This window comes from Callospermophilus lateralis, chromosome 3 (assembly GCF_048772815.1).
Source record: "Callospermophilus lateralis isolate mCalLat2 chromosome 3, mCalLat2.hap1, whole genome shotgun sequence".
Taxonomy (NCBI): Eukaryota; Metazoa; Chordata; class Mammalia; order Rodentia; family Sciuridae; genus Callospermophilus; species Callospermophilus lateralis.
This window is the reverse complement of record NC_135307.1, coordinates 42,855,121-42,873,386: the sequence shown is the minus strand read 5'-3', so window position 1 is coordinate 42,873,386 and position 18,266 is coordinate 42,855,121. Positions and strand designations below refer to the sequence as shown.

The following is an 18,266-nucleotide window of genomic DNA, read 5'->3' as shown; positions in this document are numbered from 1 at the left end:
ACATTTATGTTTTCTTTGATTCTATCAAATTAAAATTAGGCTTGTATATATTTTTTTAATTTTTTGGTGTGGTACAGGGCTTTAACTTAGGCATCCTCTACCACTGAGTTATATCCCCAGCCCTTTAAAAAAAATTTTGAGACAGTGTCTTGCTAAGTTTCTGAGGCTGGCCTTGAATTTGTGATCATCCTGCCTCAGCCTTGGAGTTGCTGGGATTATAGGCTTGTTCCACTGTACCCAGTTTCTGTTAATTTGTTTCACCATTTTTAGGTGCTGGAACTGATATGCACTCGTGAGTCAGGAGCAGTCTTTGAGGCTGGAGGTTTGAATTGTGTGCTTACCTTCATTCGTGATAGTGGACACCTGGTTCATAAAGACACTTTGCATTCTGCCATGGCTGTGGTATCAAGACTCTGTGGCAAAATGGAACCTCAAGATTCTTCATTAGAAATTTGTGTAGAATCTCTGTCTAGCTTATTAAAACATGAAGATCATCAGGTAAATAAATTACTCTTGTATACTCTCAGTTTTTTATGTTTCCTATTTATAACTATGATACACTGTAATTTGAAATTTTTACTTGGGATAATCTCTTCTTTCATTTTATATGTGGTAATTTTTTGGCAATAAAGTGTTCTTTAATTATAAAAGTGATGTGTTTAGGGGGCTGGAGTTGTAGCTCAATGGTAGAGTCCTTGCCTAGCATGCATGAGGCACTGGGCTCAATTCTCAGCACCACTACATATAAATAACAATAAAAGCCCAACTAAAAATAAATATTTTAAAGAAAGTGATATATTTATTCTTAAAATTTAAATGTTGTGGAAATATATAAACATCTTTACAGTTGCACTTGTACTCAGTATTATTTTGTTGACTTAGGGCAGTTTTGTTGACTGAAAATAAGGTAGATTTCAGTAAAGTAAAATATCACTATTTATGATGTTATTTATAAGCCTTCATTTAATTAGCATAGTTTTAGAAAATAAGACTTGATTTTTCATGCCTTTTTACTATTTAGAAATTATTTCAGTTGATAAGTCATAGAATTTCTTGGCAAAGTTGTACATAGTAAAAGCTCAAAAATATTGTTACCATCTGTTTACATTCTTATGTGTTCTCTCATTTAAGCAGACACAATGAGATGTAAGTACCATTATTAAACCTGTTTTACAGTTTGAGGGAACTGAATCCTTAGGCAATTAGATAACTTCTTCAGGTCACAGACAGCCAAATATGGAGCCACGATCCAAATCTAGATAGATTATACACTTTATCACTTTGCTATAGCTCCCTTTTTTATAGTGTCAGGATTGAAATGATCAGTATTAGCCCTCTTCCCCTTTTTAAAGGATTTCTTTTTTTTTTTTTTTTCCTAGTTGTAGATGGACAGAATGAATGCCTTTATTTTTTTTATTTTTATGTGGTGCTAAGGATCAAACCCAGTGCTAGGCAAATACTCTGCCACTGAGCTACAGTCCCAGCCCAGTACTAGCCCCATTTAGGTGAATTTTATCCACACGCCTATTCTCTACATTGCTAGGTTTCAGATGGAGCCTTACGATGTTTTGCATCACTAGCTGACCGATTTACCCGTCGGGGTGTTGACCCAGCTCCATTAGCCAAGCATGGATTAACTGAGGAACTGTTATCGAGAATGGCTGCTGCCGGTGGTACTGTATCGGGACCATCATCAGCATGTAAACCAGGTCGCAGCACCACTGGTGCCCCTTCCACAACTGCAGATTCCAAATTGAGTAATCAGGTGTCAACAATTGTAAGTCTGCTCTCCACACTTTGCAGAGGCTCTCCAGTAGTAACACATGTAAGAGTGTTTTTGAATCTTTGCTCTTTAATCTTTTAGAAAAAGTATTTTTGTATAATGCAAATGTGTTAAACTTTTTTCCATCATTTTCTTCCTAGGATCTCCTGAGATCAGAGCTTCCAGATTCAATTGAAAGTGCATTACAGGGTGATGAAAGATGTGTACTTGATACCATGCGTTTGGTTGACCTTCTCTTGGTGCTGTTATTTGAAGGAAGAAAGGCTTTGCCTAAATCTAGTGCTGGGTCTACAGGCAGAATTCCAGGACTCCGTAGATTGGATAGTTCTGGGGAGCGCTCACATCGGCAGCTTATAGACTGTATTCGAAGTAAAGATACGGATGCACTTATAGATGCAATTGACACAGGAGGTCAGAAAATAATTTGTTTTAAATATTAAAACTGTAAGATAAGGAACTATAGTCAATTTTTTATTTCTTATTTTGGACAATATTCTTAGCAATTGTGCCTTGCTATGACCAACTCCTTGCATATTCTCCTATATACAGTGGAATGATTATCAACTTTGATGCATGGTAGGACCTGGATGAATGCTTGCTGAATGAGTGACACTTCAACAGAATTTGAAATTTACTTTTATTTTTTTTATCACCTGAAAGAGATTTTGCCAATTCTAATGTGAATTGCAGATTAAATTTAAGGCTGTTTTTGTTAAGATTGATGGAAATTAACATGAGTAAATTATAGTAATTATATAATAATTTTTTTAGCCTACTACATACGTCAGGTGATGAGCAAGTATAAATTTATAAAAGTTGCTTCTGGGACATCAGACTTGTATTTTGGATTATAGGTTTGGATTGGCTTCTTTTATATAGTTATGTTATGATGTAAGTGGTACCCTGTTGAACTGTATTATACTTTAATTTTTCCTTGTCATGTTTATTTTTAAGGTATAAAGCCTTATGAATCCTCAGTGGTTTAAAAATTTGAGAATACTTTTTCGTAGCTGACCTTAGGCATGTTGATTATATATACTACTTTACAGTTGATTTTAATATTTAAAACACTTTCTTTTTGCTCTGTACTTGGTGGATTATTAATAATAGTCTTTAAATGATTCAAACTTTAGAAAAGTTCAGAATTTTATTGACTTTGAAAATAATTCTTTTTCCTTTAAACTTTTAGCCTTTGAAGTAAATTTTATGGATGACGTGGGTCAGACTCTATTGAATTGGGCCTCTGCTTTTGGAACTCAGGAAATGGTAAGCTAATAAATAAGAGCTAGTATCTTATTTACTTATTTATTGGAATTGGAGATTGAACCCAGGGGCACTGTACCACAGAGTTACATCCCCAGTGCTTTTTATTTTTTATTTTGAGACAAGGTCTTGCTAAATTACTGAGGCTGGCCTTGAACTTGCCATCCTCCATCCTTAGCCTTACTAGTTGCTGGAACTAAAGGCATGTGCCATCATGCCCTGCAGAGCTAGGATTTTAAATCAAGGATAGAGGAATTAATATAGCAACTTTATGGTTCTTTATCATTTTACAGGTAGAATTTCTTTGTGAGAGAGGTGCTGATGTTAATAGGGGTCAAAGGTCATCATCCTTACATTATGCTGCATGTTTTGGAAGACCTCAAGTAGCAAAGGTAAAAGCCAGGTTTTTAAACTATTAATTTGTAACAATTGCAGGGTCCAGAAATTAGAGTGATATGGAAACTTTTATTCTGATAAGTTATGCTTCCATGCTATCTCCATCCATTCCATTCCTTCTTTTCCACTATAAATTTTTGGTTTTATTTTTGTTTTGCATTGCTGGGGATTGAAGTCAGGAGCACTTTACCATTGAGCTACATCTCCAGCTTTCTTTTTTTTTTTTTTTCATTTTGAGACCGTCACGCTAAGTTGCTGAGGCTCTCCTCAAACTTTCAGAGGCTCTCCTTGAACTTGTATTCTTCCTGCCTCTGACCCCCAAGTCACTGGGATCTATAGGTGTGCATCACTGCGCCTGGCAGTGAATGTTTTTTATCAATTTTTTTCTTTTTTTTGCTTTTCTGTCTCAATACAGATTCAAGTAAAAACACAAATATGCTTATTTACTTTTTATGGAAAATGAAACATACCAACCTAGTCTTTCATTTAGTAATATATATTGTAGACTGTTTCCTATTAGGATATAGAGAACTTTTTACATATGCATACTTATCCTTTATAGATATACTGTAAGTTTATTCAACCAGTCACCTAATGGTGAACATGTGGTTGTTTCTAATTTCTTACTCTTGCCAACAAATAAGTGTAAATATATTTCTGTTGTTTCTTTTTGTTAGTAAAGCAGATACTGTGTTTTTAGAAGAATCATCATATTTGACTCCTACTTCAGAGGTTAGTTTTTACAATTAGAGAAATTGAGATTCCAAGAGGTCAAATGAAAAGGATCAAATCAAATTTATAATCTAGGCCCCTAAAATCTGCCTATTTTGAATTAATTTGGCATAATGCAAGGTTATTCCACTCTGAAGTCAGGCACTCCTGGATTCAAGGTCAGCTCACACAGAAAAAACTGTGTGACCTTGGGCAAGTTTCTTAAGTTTTGACCTGAAGATTTCTCTGTGAAATGGGTCTATACTCCTTGGAAGATTATTGTGAGAATTAGAAACTATTCATGTAAAGCATTTATTGTGATAGCACATCTTAGGTGCTCAGAAGATAGGTAGCTGCCATTATTATCACCTTTACAGTACAGTTAAATTTTTATTTATTAATTTATTTTCTTTTGCTGTACTGGGGATTGAACAATCCTAGAGAGGTTCTATCACTGAGCTATACTGACCTATTTCAGGTGTTTTAAGTTTTTCAATGATGATTTATTATTGTAGCACAACATGGCTTGGTGTATCTCAAACTGCACCAGGATTTTTTAAAGTGTCTTTATGGTGCTAGGGATCCAACCCAGGGCCTCAGGCGTGCTATGCAGGCATGCTATCACTGTGCTACATTCCCATCCCCTATTGTAGATATTTTTAAAGTCAGCCAGTTAAATGAAAAAGTGTTTATTGAGCCATTGTGATTTTAAGTAAGTCCTTCATCATGAGGTTATGATGACAGGTTTAGTGTGATGTGGTGGGAATAGAGGTAAAGTATGGTTCTAGATGATTATTTGGCAAATTGAACATAACCTAATTTGAAGTTTTTCAAGATATGAATAACTGGTTTTAGGGTGATAAGTGCAAAGGCACAGATTTGGATTAGTACCTGCATGATTAAGTAATTCTGGAAAATCTTTAGATTGCAGAGTTGGATGTCAAAGAAATCAGGTATTGTTATATTCAAATTAAATGCTTTTCTTCTCAAGACTCTGTTACGGCATGGTGCAAATCCAGATCTGAGAGATGAAGATGGGAAAACTCCATTAGATAAAGCTCGAGAAAGGGGCCATAGTGAAGTAGTAGCTATTCTTCAGTCTCCAGGTGAGTAGTAAATTCTTTGCTTTTAGGCCATCTGGTATTACTTTTCAGCTTCACTTCCTATGGAAGTAGCTTTTTATAGATACCTTTGAACTCTTATTATATATATGTATTCTTACAGTTGCTTAACAGTTTACTGTTCTGTGTTCTTGAAACTGTGACTGCATGATTCCAGAATGACCAAAACCTAAAAAGTTCAAGGGATTTGGGAATGTCACATAAAGAATTATTGGATATTGTGTGGATGAAGTAATTTGGCAGATTTTGCAGTTTTTGTAGAGTTGATGAATGTAGAGATTCTGTGAAATAGTTTTTGGAATCAAATTGTGTATACATAATTATTTTCTTAATTTTTTAATTAGCTTATTGAAGATATTAATATCTTTATTAATATTTTTAGTCAGGAGCAATGGCACATTCCTGTAATTCCAGTGACTCAGGAGATTAAGGCAGGAGAATCACAAGTCTGAGGCCAGGTTGAGCAACTTAGTAAGAGTTTGTCTCAAAAGAAAAGAAAAGAAAAAAAGGGACTGGGGATATAGTTCAGTGTAAAGTGCTCCTGGGTTCAAGCCCTTGTATCAAAAAGCTATTAATATAAAAACACTGTTGATAGATCAAGTGTTCTAGTTTCAGTCTATTTATTGTTAGAGATGATTGTAGTCCCCTCCCCCCATGGTAAGAATTGAATCCAGTCCTCATTATTGCCAGGCAAATACCTTAACACAGAGATATATAGCCCCAGTACCTAGGTGATTATAGTTTAAGGTGGATACATCTTAAGATATTTTTTTCTTAAAAGGAAAGTTTCCAAAAAAATATTTCTTTGAACAATATTTTGTCTGCAGGTGATTGGATGTGTCCAGTTAATAAAGGAGATGAGAAGAAAAAGAAAGATACTAACAAAGATGAAGAAGAATGTAATGAGCCCAAAGGAGATCCAGAAATGGCACCAATATACTTGAAAAGATTATTGCCGGTGTTTGCACAAACATTTCAGCAAACTATGCTGCCTTCAATAAGGTAGTTATTCATACTATTTGTATTTGTTAAATTATATTAAATTATATGGTTCTATCTCCTTTTCAGAAGTATTAGAGATTTATTGTAACATTAAAAAGGTATAGTAAGAGTAAAAATTTGATTAGAAGTGGGAAAGTTATCTTTCCTTTTTTTAAAATTTATTTTTTATTTATATATGACAGCAGAAATGCATTACAATTCTTATTACACCTATAGAACACAATTTTTTGTTGTATCTCTGGTTGTATACACAGTATATTCACACCAATTCGTGTCTTTATACCTGTACTTTGGATAATCATCTTTCCTTTTGATGACCTATTTTAAGAGAAGGTGTTTTAAAAAATCAAGAGAATTGGGTCCTTAGATTCTTAACACATTTTTAGTACCTATTTACTCACTAGATAAATTCTGATAAATATAACAAGTACTTATTTAAGTTTCTGGAGGCCTGTTGGTAGTATCAGAGTGAGATGGTCACTGTAGGCGTTACACACAACAAATGAGACCTGGATTACTGCAGGTGTTACTTATTTTACCCTTGGAGGCCAGTGAAGAAATATATAATAGTACAGAGGAGTTTGTGATGGGTAAGACATGGAGTTCTATGGGAACATAAATCATTTAATAAGTAATTGGTCTGGGCAAATTGGAAAAGGTTTTATTGCAGAGGTGAGATTTGATTCATGGTTTAAAGTCTACTTATTAATTTTCTAGGCAGACAGATTTGGAAGAATAGGTAGGGAATGGTATGTGCAAATACATTGATATGAATTGATCTAGCAGGATTTCCTGGTGGCTCCCTTTATAGTGTATCTGTAACTTGCCATTTCTGACCACTTTTTGTTAATACTGTGGTCTAAGCTACTGTAGATTATAACTTTACTACCATGGTAGCCTTTTTTTAAAAAATATTTTTATTTTTCAGTTGTAGTTGGATACAATATCTTTATTTGTTTATGTGGTGCTAAGGATCGAATCCAGGGCCTCACACGTGCTAGGTGAGCGCTCTACCTCTGAGCCACAACCCCAGCCCTACCATGGTAGCCTTTTAATGAATCTTTTTATCTTTCGTGAAACTTTATAATCTGTTTATAAGTCATATTTTAAATTATAATTAATATTATATCATTGTCCTCTTTGAACCCTCCATAGCTGCTGTTGCTTCTTCTTTTTTTCTTTTTTAATATTTCTAGTTATAGATGGACACAATACCTTTTGCTTTATTTATTTATTTTATTTATTTATTTTTTTAAAGAGAGAGGTGAGAGAGAGAGAGAGAGAGAGAGAGAGAGACAGAGAGAATTTTTAATATTTATTTTTTAGTTTTTGGCGGACACAACATCTTTGTTTGTATGTGGTGCTGAGGATCGACCCGGGCTGCATGCATGCCAGGCAAGCGCGCTACCGCTTGAGCCACATCCCCAGCCCTGCTTTATTTATTTTTATGTGGTGCTGAGGATCAAACCCAGTGCCTGACACATGTTAGGCGAGTACTCTACCACTGAGCTATAACTCCAGTCCCCTCCATAGCTGCTGCTGCTTCTTTTTTTTTTAGTATGTATTTTTTTAGTTGTAGTCAGACACAATACCTTTATTTTATTTATTTACTTTTATGTGGTGCCGAGGATCAAACCCAGTGCCTCGCATGTGCTAGGTGAGCACTCTACCGCTGAGCCTCAACCCCAATCCCTATAGCTTCTTATTAGCCATAAATAAAACTTACCTCCTTAACTCTTAGGATTATAAAATCTTTACAATCCTCAGCTAGCTCCTCGACCTCATTTATCCTTGTTTAACCTCAGTCCCATTACACATAACTGTGCTAGCCGCCTTTCTGTTTCTGGAACACTTTAAGTACATCTCTACTTTAAGGATTTTGCCCTTAATTTCAATCTACTTGAAACTTTCTATACCCAGATTTTCTGAATGGATGGTTGGTTCATACAATTCAGATACGACACTTTAAAATTTTTTTTTGTTATTTTAAATTTTGGGTTTTTTGTATTAAAATATAGGTTGTAAGTTCATTTTATTTATTTATTAGTTACACATGACAGTACGATGATCTTGACATATCATACTTTTGAATCAAATGGGGTATAATTTCTCATTTTTCTGAGTGTACAGGTTGCAGAATCACATTGGTCATACAGTCACGTATATACATACAGCAATACTAGTGATGCTGGGGATCAAACAGGGCCTTATACATGCTAGGCAACCTAGGATACCTTTTACATAAGTCATATTTTATTGGTTTCACAGAGCTTATACTATCTGAAATCTTGCTGTGTTTTATTATTTTTTTCTTTTATTGTCTGTCTCACCTTTGAAATAAGTACCACGGGAGCTGGCTTGTGTACTGCTCTATTTGTATAGAGACTAGGAGGTATAGAATAGAGCTTTATGTTTTGGTCCTTAGATATTTACTGAATAGTTGAGTTAATGTTTCATTAGCAATTTTTAAGTATTTTTGTATTAATGGAGTATAGGACATGTTTAGAAAGTACATTGAATAATGTTGAGAAGATTGACAGGAACTTTTTTATGACCCTTGGCATCCTTTGAGGGCAGGGTGATGTGTGTACTTTATCCATAGTTAAAAGGATTATTAAAACCTGAGTGCAGTGGTGCACACCTATAATCCCAGCCGGCTCAGGAGGCTGAGAAAGGAGGGTTGTGAGTTCACAGCCAGCCACAGCAAAAGTGAGGCGCTAAGCAACTCAGTTAGACCCTGACTCTAAATAAAATACAAAAAGTAGGGCTGGGGATGTGGCTCAGTGGTTAAGTGCCCCTGAGTTCAGTCTCTGGTACTCATCCCCCCCCCCTCAAAAAAAAAAGGATTATTAAAGACCTATGAGGAAATTTCACATAGTTAGATTTCTGATTTATAAAGGTTACCTTGCCAACCTGACAGAGAGAAGGATTGACATATACGGCGAGAATGAAAACAGGGCTCTTAAGTGTTTACCGCAATAGAAACTTCAGATAGTAGTACTGGAAATAGATTCAGTAGTTGGGTGATTGTTTAGGGATTGGTGACCAGTTAGTTGTGAAGGTTGAAGAAAAAGAAGGAGTGAGGGGATAAATACCAGCTTTTTCATTGAGTGATTGAGAATTTAATTTTAATCAGTTTAAATTTAGGATATTTTCAGGTCTCTCAGATACGAGTATTATGAGCTGACATGAAGATTCAAGCAGCCTTCTTTAAATAAGAAAGAAGTGGCTGGCAGGAAAATAATTTACTGTGAATATTTAAGAACCTGATTTTTAATTCTTCCCTCAATAGCGACAGCTATAGAAGTGTAGGTGTTAGTGGGCCACTTTTTTTGAATCATCTTAAGAAATGAGCAAGTTTAATTTTGAACAAGACAGTTTGATCTGAAATTTTTTAGAGGACTGGTGAAAGAATCCTCAGATCTATTTGGAGTAGAATTGCTTTGTGATAATGCCAGTAGGAAATTATTAAATATGCTGTGGTATACAGAATTCTTTTATTAGGTGATTATTTTCTATCATCCTTTTAAATATTTGGAGATTATCTAAACATAATTTTAGCTTTAGCATATTTGATGCAAAATTCTCCCAGGTAATAATTAGCAGATACATTTAATAATGGCTAGAAAGACAGTATATCAGTGAAGAGCTTGGACTCTGGAATGAGGTCAAACTAGATCCAAATGTTAGCATTGCCACTTCCTAGACAGGTGACCATGGGCAAAACTAACTTCTGTCTTGGTTGCTTCATCTCTAAGATGAGGATAATTATAGTTAATTCTCTTCAGGTTTGAGAGTAAAAATTAAATGTTACATATTTTAGCATAGTGCCTAATATCTTACAGATATATGAAAAATGATAGTTCATTTTTTGGAATTACTTAACAATATTAAAGGGAAGTAGGTTACAATCTCAAATTTTACCATTTTGGATTAAAAATTTTTTGAAGGGTAAACAACTCTGAATCAGTTTGAAGGAGTGTTGATATACACTAATATTAACTATTGTCTATCTATATTGGCCTGTGCATGATGTCTGTTCAGGGAATAAAAGGCAGACAACAGAGCAGTGAAGGTGTGAAAACAGCGAATAGTGATATCAGTTTTATAAAAACCCAGTTATTCCTTCTGAGGATTCTAGACTAAGGAATTCTCCACTTAGTCTTAGAAGATAGGCTACATTGAATTTTAAAGAGGTCTGGTAAGTAAGCATCCTAGGAGCTAGTATTAATAACTGGACAAAGATTGAATCTACTTTTCAGCAACTCAGAGATCCTTGAGGATCCATTTGTTTATTTTTAAAATCAATTTGAGAAAAATAGTCTTGGTGGGATAAAGGGGGAAATTGTTTTTGGATGAGAATACTAAATAATCTCAAGATATAAATTTTTCTAAAATATAACATAGGTTATGCAGTCCTAAAAAAAAGTTATAGAATTTGTTTTAGAACTTGACAGATCCTAAAGTTCATCTGGAAGAATAAATAGGTGAGATTATTAAAGAAAAGTATGGAAAGTTAGTGTAAACTTTTAATAATGAAATGGAGGTTGCTTTGATCATTCAGTGGAAGGATGATTATTTCTTAAATGGTACCAGAATATCTTTGTAGTCTGATTTTAAAATAAGCTTGTTTTTTTTTTTTAATCTTTTGTCCTAAATCACAGATTCTAGGGAATTTAAAATAAAAATCTAAAAAGCCCTTAGGAAACCAAAGTGTTCTCTAGTTAGACCTTAATTGGAAGAATGATTTAAAAAAAAAAAGTTTTTTTATTTGTTCTAATTAGTTATACATGATAGTAGAATGCATTTTGACACATCATACGTAAACAGTATAAATTCTCACTCTTCTGCACGCACATGATACAGAGTACACAGGTCATGTAATCACATATGCACATAGAGTGATAATGTCTGATTCATTCTACTGTCATTGCTACCCTCATGCCCCCTCCCCTCCTTTCGCTCCTCTAAATGAATGGCTTTTGAAAATTGTTTGCATTAGTTAAATCTGTCATTTTGTTTTATTATATGTTTTTTCCTCTCTGTTTTGTGGTGCTGGGGATTGAACTCAGGTCCTTGGGCATAGTAGGCAAGTGCTCCATCACTGAGCTTCATCCCCAGCTCCTGTTTGTTTATTTATTTATTTTGCGGCACAAGGCATTGAACACAGGGCCTTGCATATGCGTGGCAAGGGATCTACCACTGAGCTATATTATTCCCTGCCCTCCTCCCAACTTCTTTTTTGTTGTTGTTGAAGGGTCTTGCTGACTTGCCCAGGCTGGCTTCAAAGTTTTGTTCCTCCTATTTTAGCCTCCAGAGGTGCCGGGATTATAGACTTATGCTACCCTGTCCATGGTGGTTTTGGGTTTTTTTTTTGTACCAGGAATTGAACTGAGGGTCACTCGACCACTGAGCCACATCCCCAGCTCTACTTTGTATTTTATTTCGAGACAGGGTCTCACTGAGTTGCTTAGTGCCTCTCTAAGTTGCTGAGGCTGGCTTTGAACTCTAGATCTTCCTGTCTCAGCCTCCTGATCTTCCTGTCTCAGCCTCCTGAGCTGCTGGGATTACAGATGTGTGCTACCACGCCCCTGTTTTATTTTTTCTGAGAAGCAAGATCTTACTATGTTGCCCAGGGTGGTATTGGAATTTATAAGCTCAAGGAGTCCTCCTGCCTTACTATTCTGAATAGCTGAGACTGAGGCTCACATTACCATGTTTGCCTAAATAAGTCTTTTAAATTTATCATGTAAAAAAAAGTCGGGCTGATTTGTGGTTCAGCGGTAGAGTGCTCACCTTAGCACGTGCGAGGCCCTGTGTTTGATCCTCAGCACCACATAAAAGTAAATAAATAAAATAAAGATATTGTGTCTAGTTACAACTAAAAAAATAAATATTAAGAAATAGTTTCTAAAAAATCAACTACTACATGGCAAAAAGAAATTCCCAAATCATCAAAATATAAACTCTTAATTCAAATAAATATGCCAGCAGATTGGTATTTATTAGCAAATATGTCCAAGAGATACTAATAACTTAACAAAAAATAGCTATTAACAAAAACTGCAAGCACTAATCCTATTAGGACAATTTGCCCTCTGTCCAAATTTTTATAATGTACTTGAATGTGTGATAAGGCACATTTATTAAAACAATATGTTGTGAATTCAGCTAACAAGACTTATGCTGTAGAAATACAGCTATGTCAGGTGTTTCTCTAGGATGTTAATAGCAATTTTTGCTTCTCTATTCTTCCATCCAGTCACTTCAAGCTTAATGATACCTATCTATAGCTTGTATCCTGAACATTGTTAGATGCTCAAAAACAATTGTTAAATGAATTGATTATTGACTCGTATAATAGAACAGTCTTTTTTTGGTCTGTTATAATTTCCATGTGGGAGAATGTATATATAATTTAAAAGAACAGGTTGCTTATTATCAAATTGAGGTTTGTTTGTATAGCTTTATAAATGTCTCTCATGTTACAAGCAAGGAGTGGGTGAAAAGAAAAGAGGTATGCCAAATTAAGTCAGAATATTTTGAGGCATGGGATTATTGATATCTATTTATGAGAAATAGCTATACTAAACTGGATTTTAAAATGACAAGGACAAAAATACTTGAATTCATAGTTTGTTGTTCATGCAGACTACCAGGTATTTAAAGTTGTTAGAGCTTTGTATTTTGTGTTATAGAAAATTTTAGGTTACTTACAAGTTATATACTATTTAATTTTGTAGTAATTGCAATACTTTTTACTTGATTTTATAAAATTAACATTGTGTTTTAACAGTGACACTGGTTAAATGTATAATAGAATAGTAAATTTAATATGAGCTCAATACATTAATAATAAGAAGAAGTACAATTACCTCAACAGTAAACAAACTTATGGTAGTATTATGTATTTTTTTGTATCCTTTTATCAAGTATATATTTACATATATATATATATATATATATATTTTTTTTTTTTTAAGCAGTGTATAAAACTTAATGTTGGCTGAGCATAGTGGTGAAGACCTGTAATCTCAGTTACTCATGAGTCTGAGGCAGGAGGATTGCAAGTGTGAGGCCACATTGGGCAATTTAGTGAGAACCTATCTCAAAATTGAAAATAAAAAGGACTAGGGATGAAGTAACGCATCCCTGGATTCAATCCTCAGTACTACAGAAAACAAAACATTTTAGTGTTGGATACTTTAGTTTTCCTGAATGTACAGTTGCACTTTGGTTTATTTTAGCTTCTTAACTTGGCTTAATAAAATTATTCTTTTTTACTTTTCAAGGAAAGCAAGTCTTGCTCTAATTCGAAAAATGATTCATTTTTGCTCTGAAGCACTGTTAAAAGAAGTTTGTGATTCTGATGTTGGTCACAATTTGCCTACGATATTAGTGGAAATCACTGCAACTGTTCTTGATCAAGAGGTTAGTTTCTTACCTTTCTTGAAACTCTTGCAGCTTTAATTTTCTTTAGATGGTAGTTAATAAAATAAAAGTTTTAATTTTAGCAAATCATTTTGTCTGTGCAAATTACTGTATTTTTTTAGGCAAGTAATGTTATTTTTATCATTTTCTCTTAATTTCCTTGCTGTCATGTACCCTTTTTCCCCCCAGGATGATGATGATGGTCACTTGCTGGCTTTGCAGATCATAAGAGATCTAGTAGATAAAGGTGGTGATATTTTTTTGGATCAGCTAGCCAGACTTGGTGTAATTAGCAAAGTGTCAACTTTGGCAGGTCCTTCCTCTGATGACGAGAATGAAGAGGAATCAAAACCAGAAAAAGTGAGTAGTCTTAATGATTGTGGTATCAGGAATAGGGGTTTGTTTTAAGGAAATGTATTTTCAATTTATGATTTTTTGGCACAATAATTGTAATATGAAATAGTATTATATATTTATTTTTAATTGGTAATTTTTCTTTTATTGATATAATTTTAAGTGGACAGAAAAATTCCTAATATAGATAAGGAATATCAAAATAAATACCCTGTATCTACATTCACTAGTTACTGTTTTGCCCCATTTAGCATTTTTACAGACACTTGAGTGTATGTATATATTTTAAGAATATTATTTGAGGGTAAGCTGGATTCATCCAGTATTTAATATACCTAAATAACCAAAAGTATGGGGGGGGAACCCAGCACATTCTTTTATATATTTCTAGTATAATTATTACAGTTATAAAAAATCAGAAAGTTTAATACTTAAGAACTGAGGACATAACTCAGTGGTAGAGCGTTTACCTAGCATGTGTGATGCCCTGGGTTCAATCCCTAGCACCATGAAAAAAGATTTAGTATGTATATAAAACTAGTACTTAATCCAGAGTCAGCATTCAAATTTTGCCAACCTCCTTAATGTCCTTCATGGCAGTTGTGTCCCCCACACCTCCCTTCAGAGTCTAATCCATGTTGGTGTCATGATCCTGAGAACACATGAAGTTTATTCAGCTTTATTTTTTTCCTTGCATGTCCTTGGTGTTTTTGAAGAGTAAGGACAATGTAGACAAAGAGCTTCACTTTGCATTTGTGTTGTGTTTCTTTGTGATTAGATTTTGTGATTTAGTGATAAATGATAAATGATTATTGATAAAATGGTAATGTTTTTGAGCAAATAATAGTATATGAGTAGTAATTGCAAAATCCTGAGGGATGTGAAAGAGTGTGTGTGTTTTTAGTAGGAATACTTGAAAAGTGATGTTGAGTTCCTCTCTTACTTAATGTACTTTCTGTTGTTGATGATGTTAACTTGAATCCCTTGATAACTCTATCTGCCTGCCGTGTTTCTCTACTGTAAAGTTAATAATTTGAGATTATGTAAATATGCTGTTTTTCATTAAATTTTGCATACTACTTTCAATATTCATTGACATTTTTGCCATAGATTACAAATTTAAAATATACCTCATCTATCAACTAATTTTCAGCAAAATTTATTCCTAACATTTAGTGTATGCTTACTCTATGTTAATGATAAAATGGTAATGTTTTTGAGCAAACAGTAATGTATGAGTACTAATTGCAAAATCCTAAGGGATGTGAAAGAGTGTGTTTCTTAGACCTTGTGAATCGTCAGATTTGCTGTGGCATTTAAGAAAAAACAAATGTACAAATGTATTGTCTATATTTATTCCTTGGGTTTTTTTGGTGGTAGGGATTGAACCACTGAGACATAGGTTATAGCAATCTCAACAGATCCCAGAAGTCTTTTTTTTTTTTTTTTTAATATATTTTTTTTAGTTATAGTTGGGCACAATACCTTTCACTTTTACTTATTTATTTTTATGTGGAGCTGAGAATCGAACCCAGGGTCTTGCGCGTGCGAGGTAAGCGCTCTACCGGTGAGCCACAACCCTGGCCCCTCAGAAGTCTTTTTATAGAAATCAGCAAATTAAAACTTCATATGTGAATGAGTCTACAGTGGCTCTACAATGGCCAAAACAATCTTGTAAAGGAATAAAGTTGAAGCAGATTCCAATTCTTTTTTTTTTTTTTTTAATATTTGTTTTAGTTGTAGGTGGACACAATGTTTATTTTATTTTTTAAATTTATTTTTTAGTTGTAGTTGGACACAGTACCTTTGTTTTATTTATTTATTTTTATGTGATACTAAGGTTTGAACCCAGGACCTTGCACTAGGCAAGCGTTCTACCATTGAGCCGCAACCCCAGCCCCAAATTCCAATTCTTTTTATAAAGCAGACTATGACAGTAGTCTGTAGATAGATTAATGACTTAAGTATACTTGGTCATTGATATTTAGCAAAATTGTTAAAACAGTTCAATCAGGAAATGAAGATCTTTTTGAAAATTAATAATATATGCAAAATGTTGAACCTTTACTTGACCCTTAATATATACACCATATATAAGAATTAACAGCAATGCATGCTGAAATATATGAACTAAAATTGTAAAACTTTAGAGAGAAAAAGGAACTCTTCAGCTCTTCATACCATAGCTTTTGTCAAAGATTTCTTAAATGAATCTTTAAAAAATTATAGTATATCCAGGTGTGGTAGGGTACCCTTGTACTCCAAACTGCTTGAGATAGTGAAACAAGATGATCACAAATTCAAGGCCAGCTTGGGCATTTTAGCAACAGCCTGTCTCAAAATAAAAATTGAAGGGGCTTGAGTTGTGGCTCAGTGGCAAAGTCTCTGGGTTTAATCTCCAGTCCTGGGGGGAAAAATATTATACTATAAACACAAAAATGAATGAGTTGGATTTCATCAAAATTTTTTTCTGTCAGATTTTGTTGATCTGAAAATACTAGTTAACCTTTCTTTTGGAGGGAAATGCTTGGGGTTGAAGCCAGAGTCTTAGCATGCTAGCACTAAGCTGTATCCCCAACCTGTTTCATCTTCATTTTTAATGAATAGTTTCAGTGTCTACAGTACTTATAGTTTATCATTTTTGAATACTTTAAAGGTGTTTCAGTTAGCGCCTGTAATCCCAGCAGCTCAGGAGCCCGAGACAAGGGGGATCCTGAGTTCAAAGCCAGCCTCAGCAACCTGAAGGCTCTAAACAACTCAGTGAGACCCTGTCTCTAAATAAAATACAAAAATAGAGCTGGGGATGTGGCTTAGTGATCATGTATCCCTGAGTTCAATCCCTAATACCCCCCAAAAAAGTTTCATTGCTACTTTATTAGCATAGTTTCTGATAAGAAGTTGTTTTCTTTGGATATATCTCCTCTCCCTATTTTAAAAGATTTTTATCACCGATTTTTCAGTGTTTTTACTGTAATGTGCCTGTGTGTATGGATTCACTTTTGTGCCCTTTTGTGTGTGTTTGCTACTGCTTGATACTGTGTTCTTGTGAGTTTCTTTATGGGCTTATAGCTTTTGTCAAATTTGTAATATATTTGGCTGTTAATACTTGAAATACTTCTTTTTTGCCTGGTCTCAAATTACACACTCATTAGACTACTTTTTTTTTTTTTAAATATTTATTTTTCAGTTTTCTGCGGACACAACATCTTTGTTTGTAAGTGGTGCTGAGGATCGAACCCGGGCCGCACGCATACCAGGCGAGCGTGCTACCACTTGAGCCACATCCCCAGCCCCACATTAGACTATTTTTTATTGTCACATGGGTCACTGAAGCATTCTTTTTTTTTTTTTTTTTGTCTCCCCCCCACCCTCCCGCCCCAGTCGTTTTTGTTTTGCTTTATGCCTGATTGATTTTACTGACCCCCCCTCCCCCCACACTGATCGCATCTAGTGAGGTTTTCATTTTAGGTATTGTATTTTTCATCTTTTTCTTCTGGTTTTTCTCTTATGTTGATGTTTCCCTTTAAATTCTTAACAGTCACTTGTATGATTTCTTGATCTTTGTTTCACTTACAACATTCCAGGTGTTTTTTTTGCCCACTCTTTAGAGTATGACCCTATACCTTAGTAGTCTAATGCTCAGTTGAAACCATGTTTCAGATTTTCTTGGGGATCACAATTCTGTGTTGTCTGTTGTCCCATATTTGAAAATACTTTTTTTTTCCCATATATCTTGTCAAGTTTATAGTGGTTTACTCTGGATGTGAAAGACTAGGTCCTTTGTTAAATCTATCCTGGCCCAGAGCAGACGTTCTTATGTGTAGACAGATTCTGAAAACTTTCAGGATCTGAGGTTAAGCTACAGAATGTTAGCAGGTTGATTTTTGTTTTCATTTTTTCTTTAAATATTTTTTTAGTTGTTGATGATTTTTATTTTATTTGTTTATATGTGGTGCTAAGAATCAAACCCAATGCTGCACGCATGCCAGGCATGTGCTCTACCGCTGAGCCCCAGCCCCTTGTTTTCATTTTTTTAAAAAGCATTCTCTAAATAAAATATCTGTATGATCATAGAAATGATACAGTGTGTTGATTTAGTTGGCCAAGGAGAGGGCCTTTGAATTTATTTTTTTTATTTGTTTTTGATTGACATAATAATTTTACACATTTGAGGTCACATTGTGATAATTTGAGTTGTGTGTACA

The 18,266-nt window shown here is 34.4% G+C and overlaps 1 protein-coding gene across 17 annotated transcripts in view; it reads left to right on the top strand.

Moving 5' to 3' along the window:
* Hectd1 (HECT domain E3 ubiquitin protein ligase 1) overlaps positions 1–18,266 on the top strand; it is a 92,150-nt gene that overhangs the window by 27,211 nt on the left and 46,673 nt on the right. For all 17 annotated transcript variants that reach the window (XM_076850145.2, XM_076850136.2, XM_076850142.2 and 14 more), the window contains exons 4-12: positions 271–498; positions 1,544–1,825; positions 1,924–2,194; positions 2,973–3,049; positions 3,340–3,438; positions 5,145–5,259; positions 6,102–6,276; positions 13,569–13,707; positions 13,897–14,067. In XM_076850145.2, the coding sequence (XP_076706260.1) occupies positions 271–498; positions 1,544–1,825; positions 1,924–2,194; positions 2,973–3,049; positions 3,340–3,438; positions 5,145–5,259; positions 6,102–6,276; positions 13,569–13,707; positions 13,897–14,067 (1,557 nt within the window). The remainder of the gene's footprint in view (positions 1–270; positions 499–1,543; positions 1,826–1,923; positions 2,195–2,972; positions 3,050–3,339; positions 3,439–5,144; positions 5,260–6,101; positions 6,277–13,568; positions 13,708–13,896; positions 14,068–18,266) is intronic.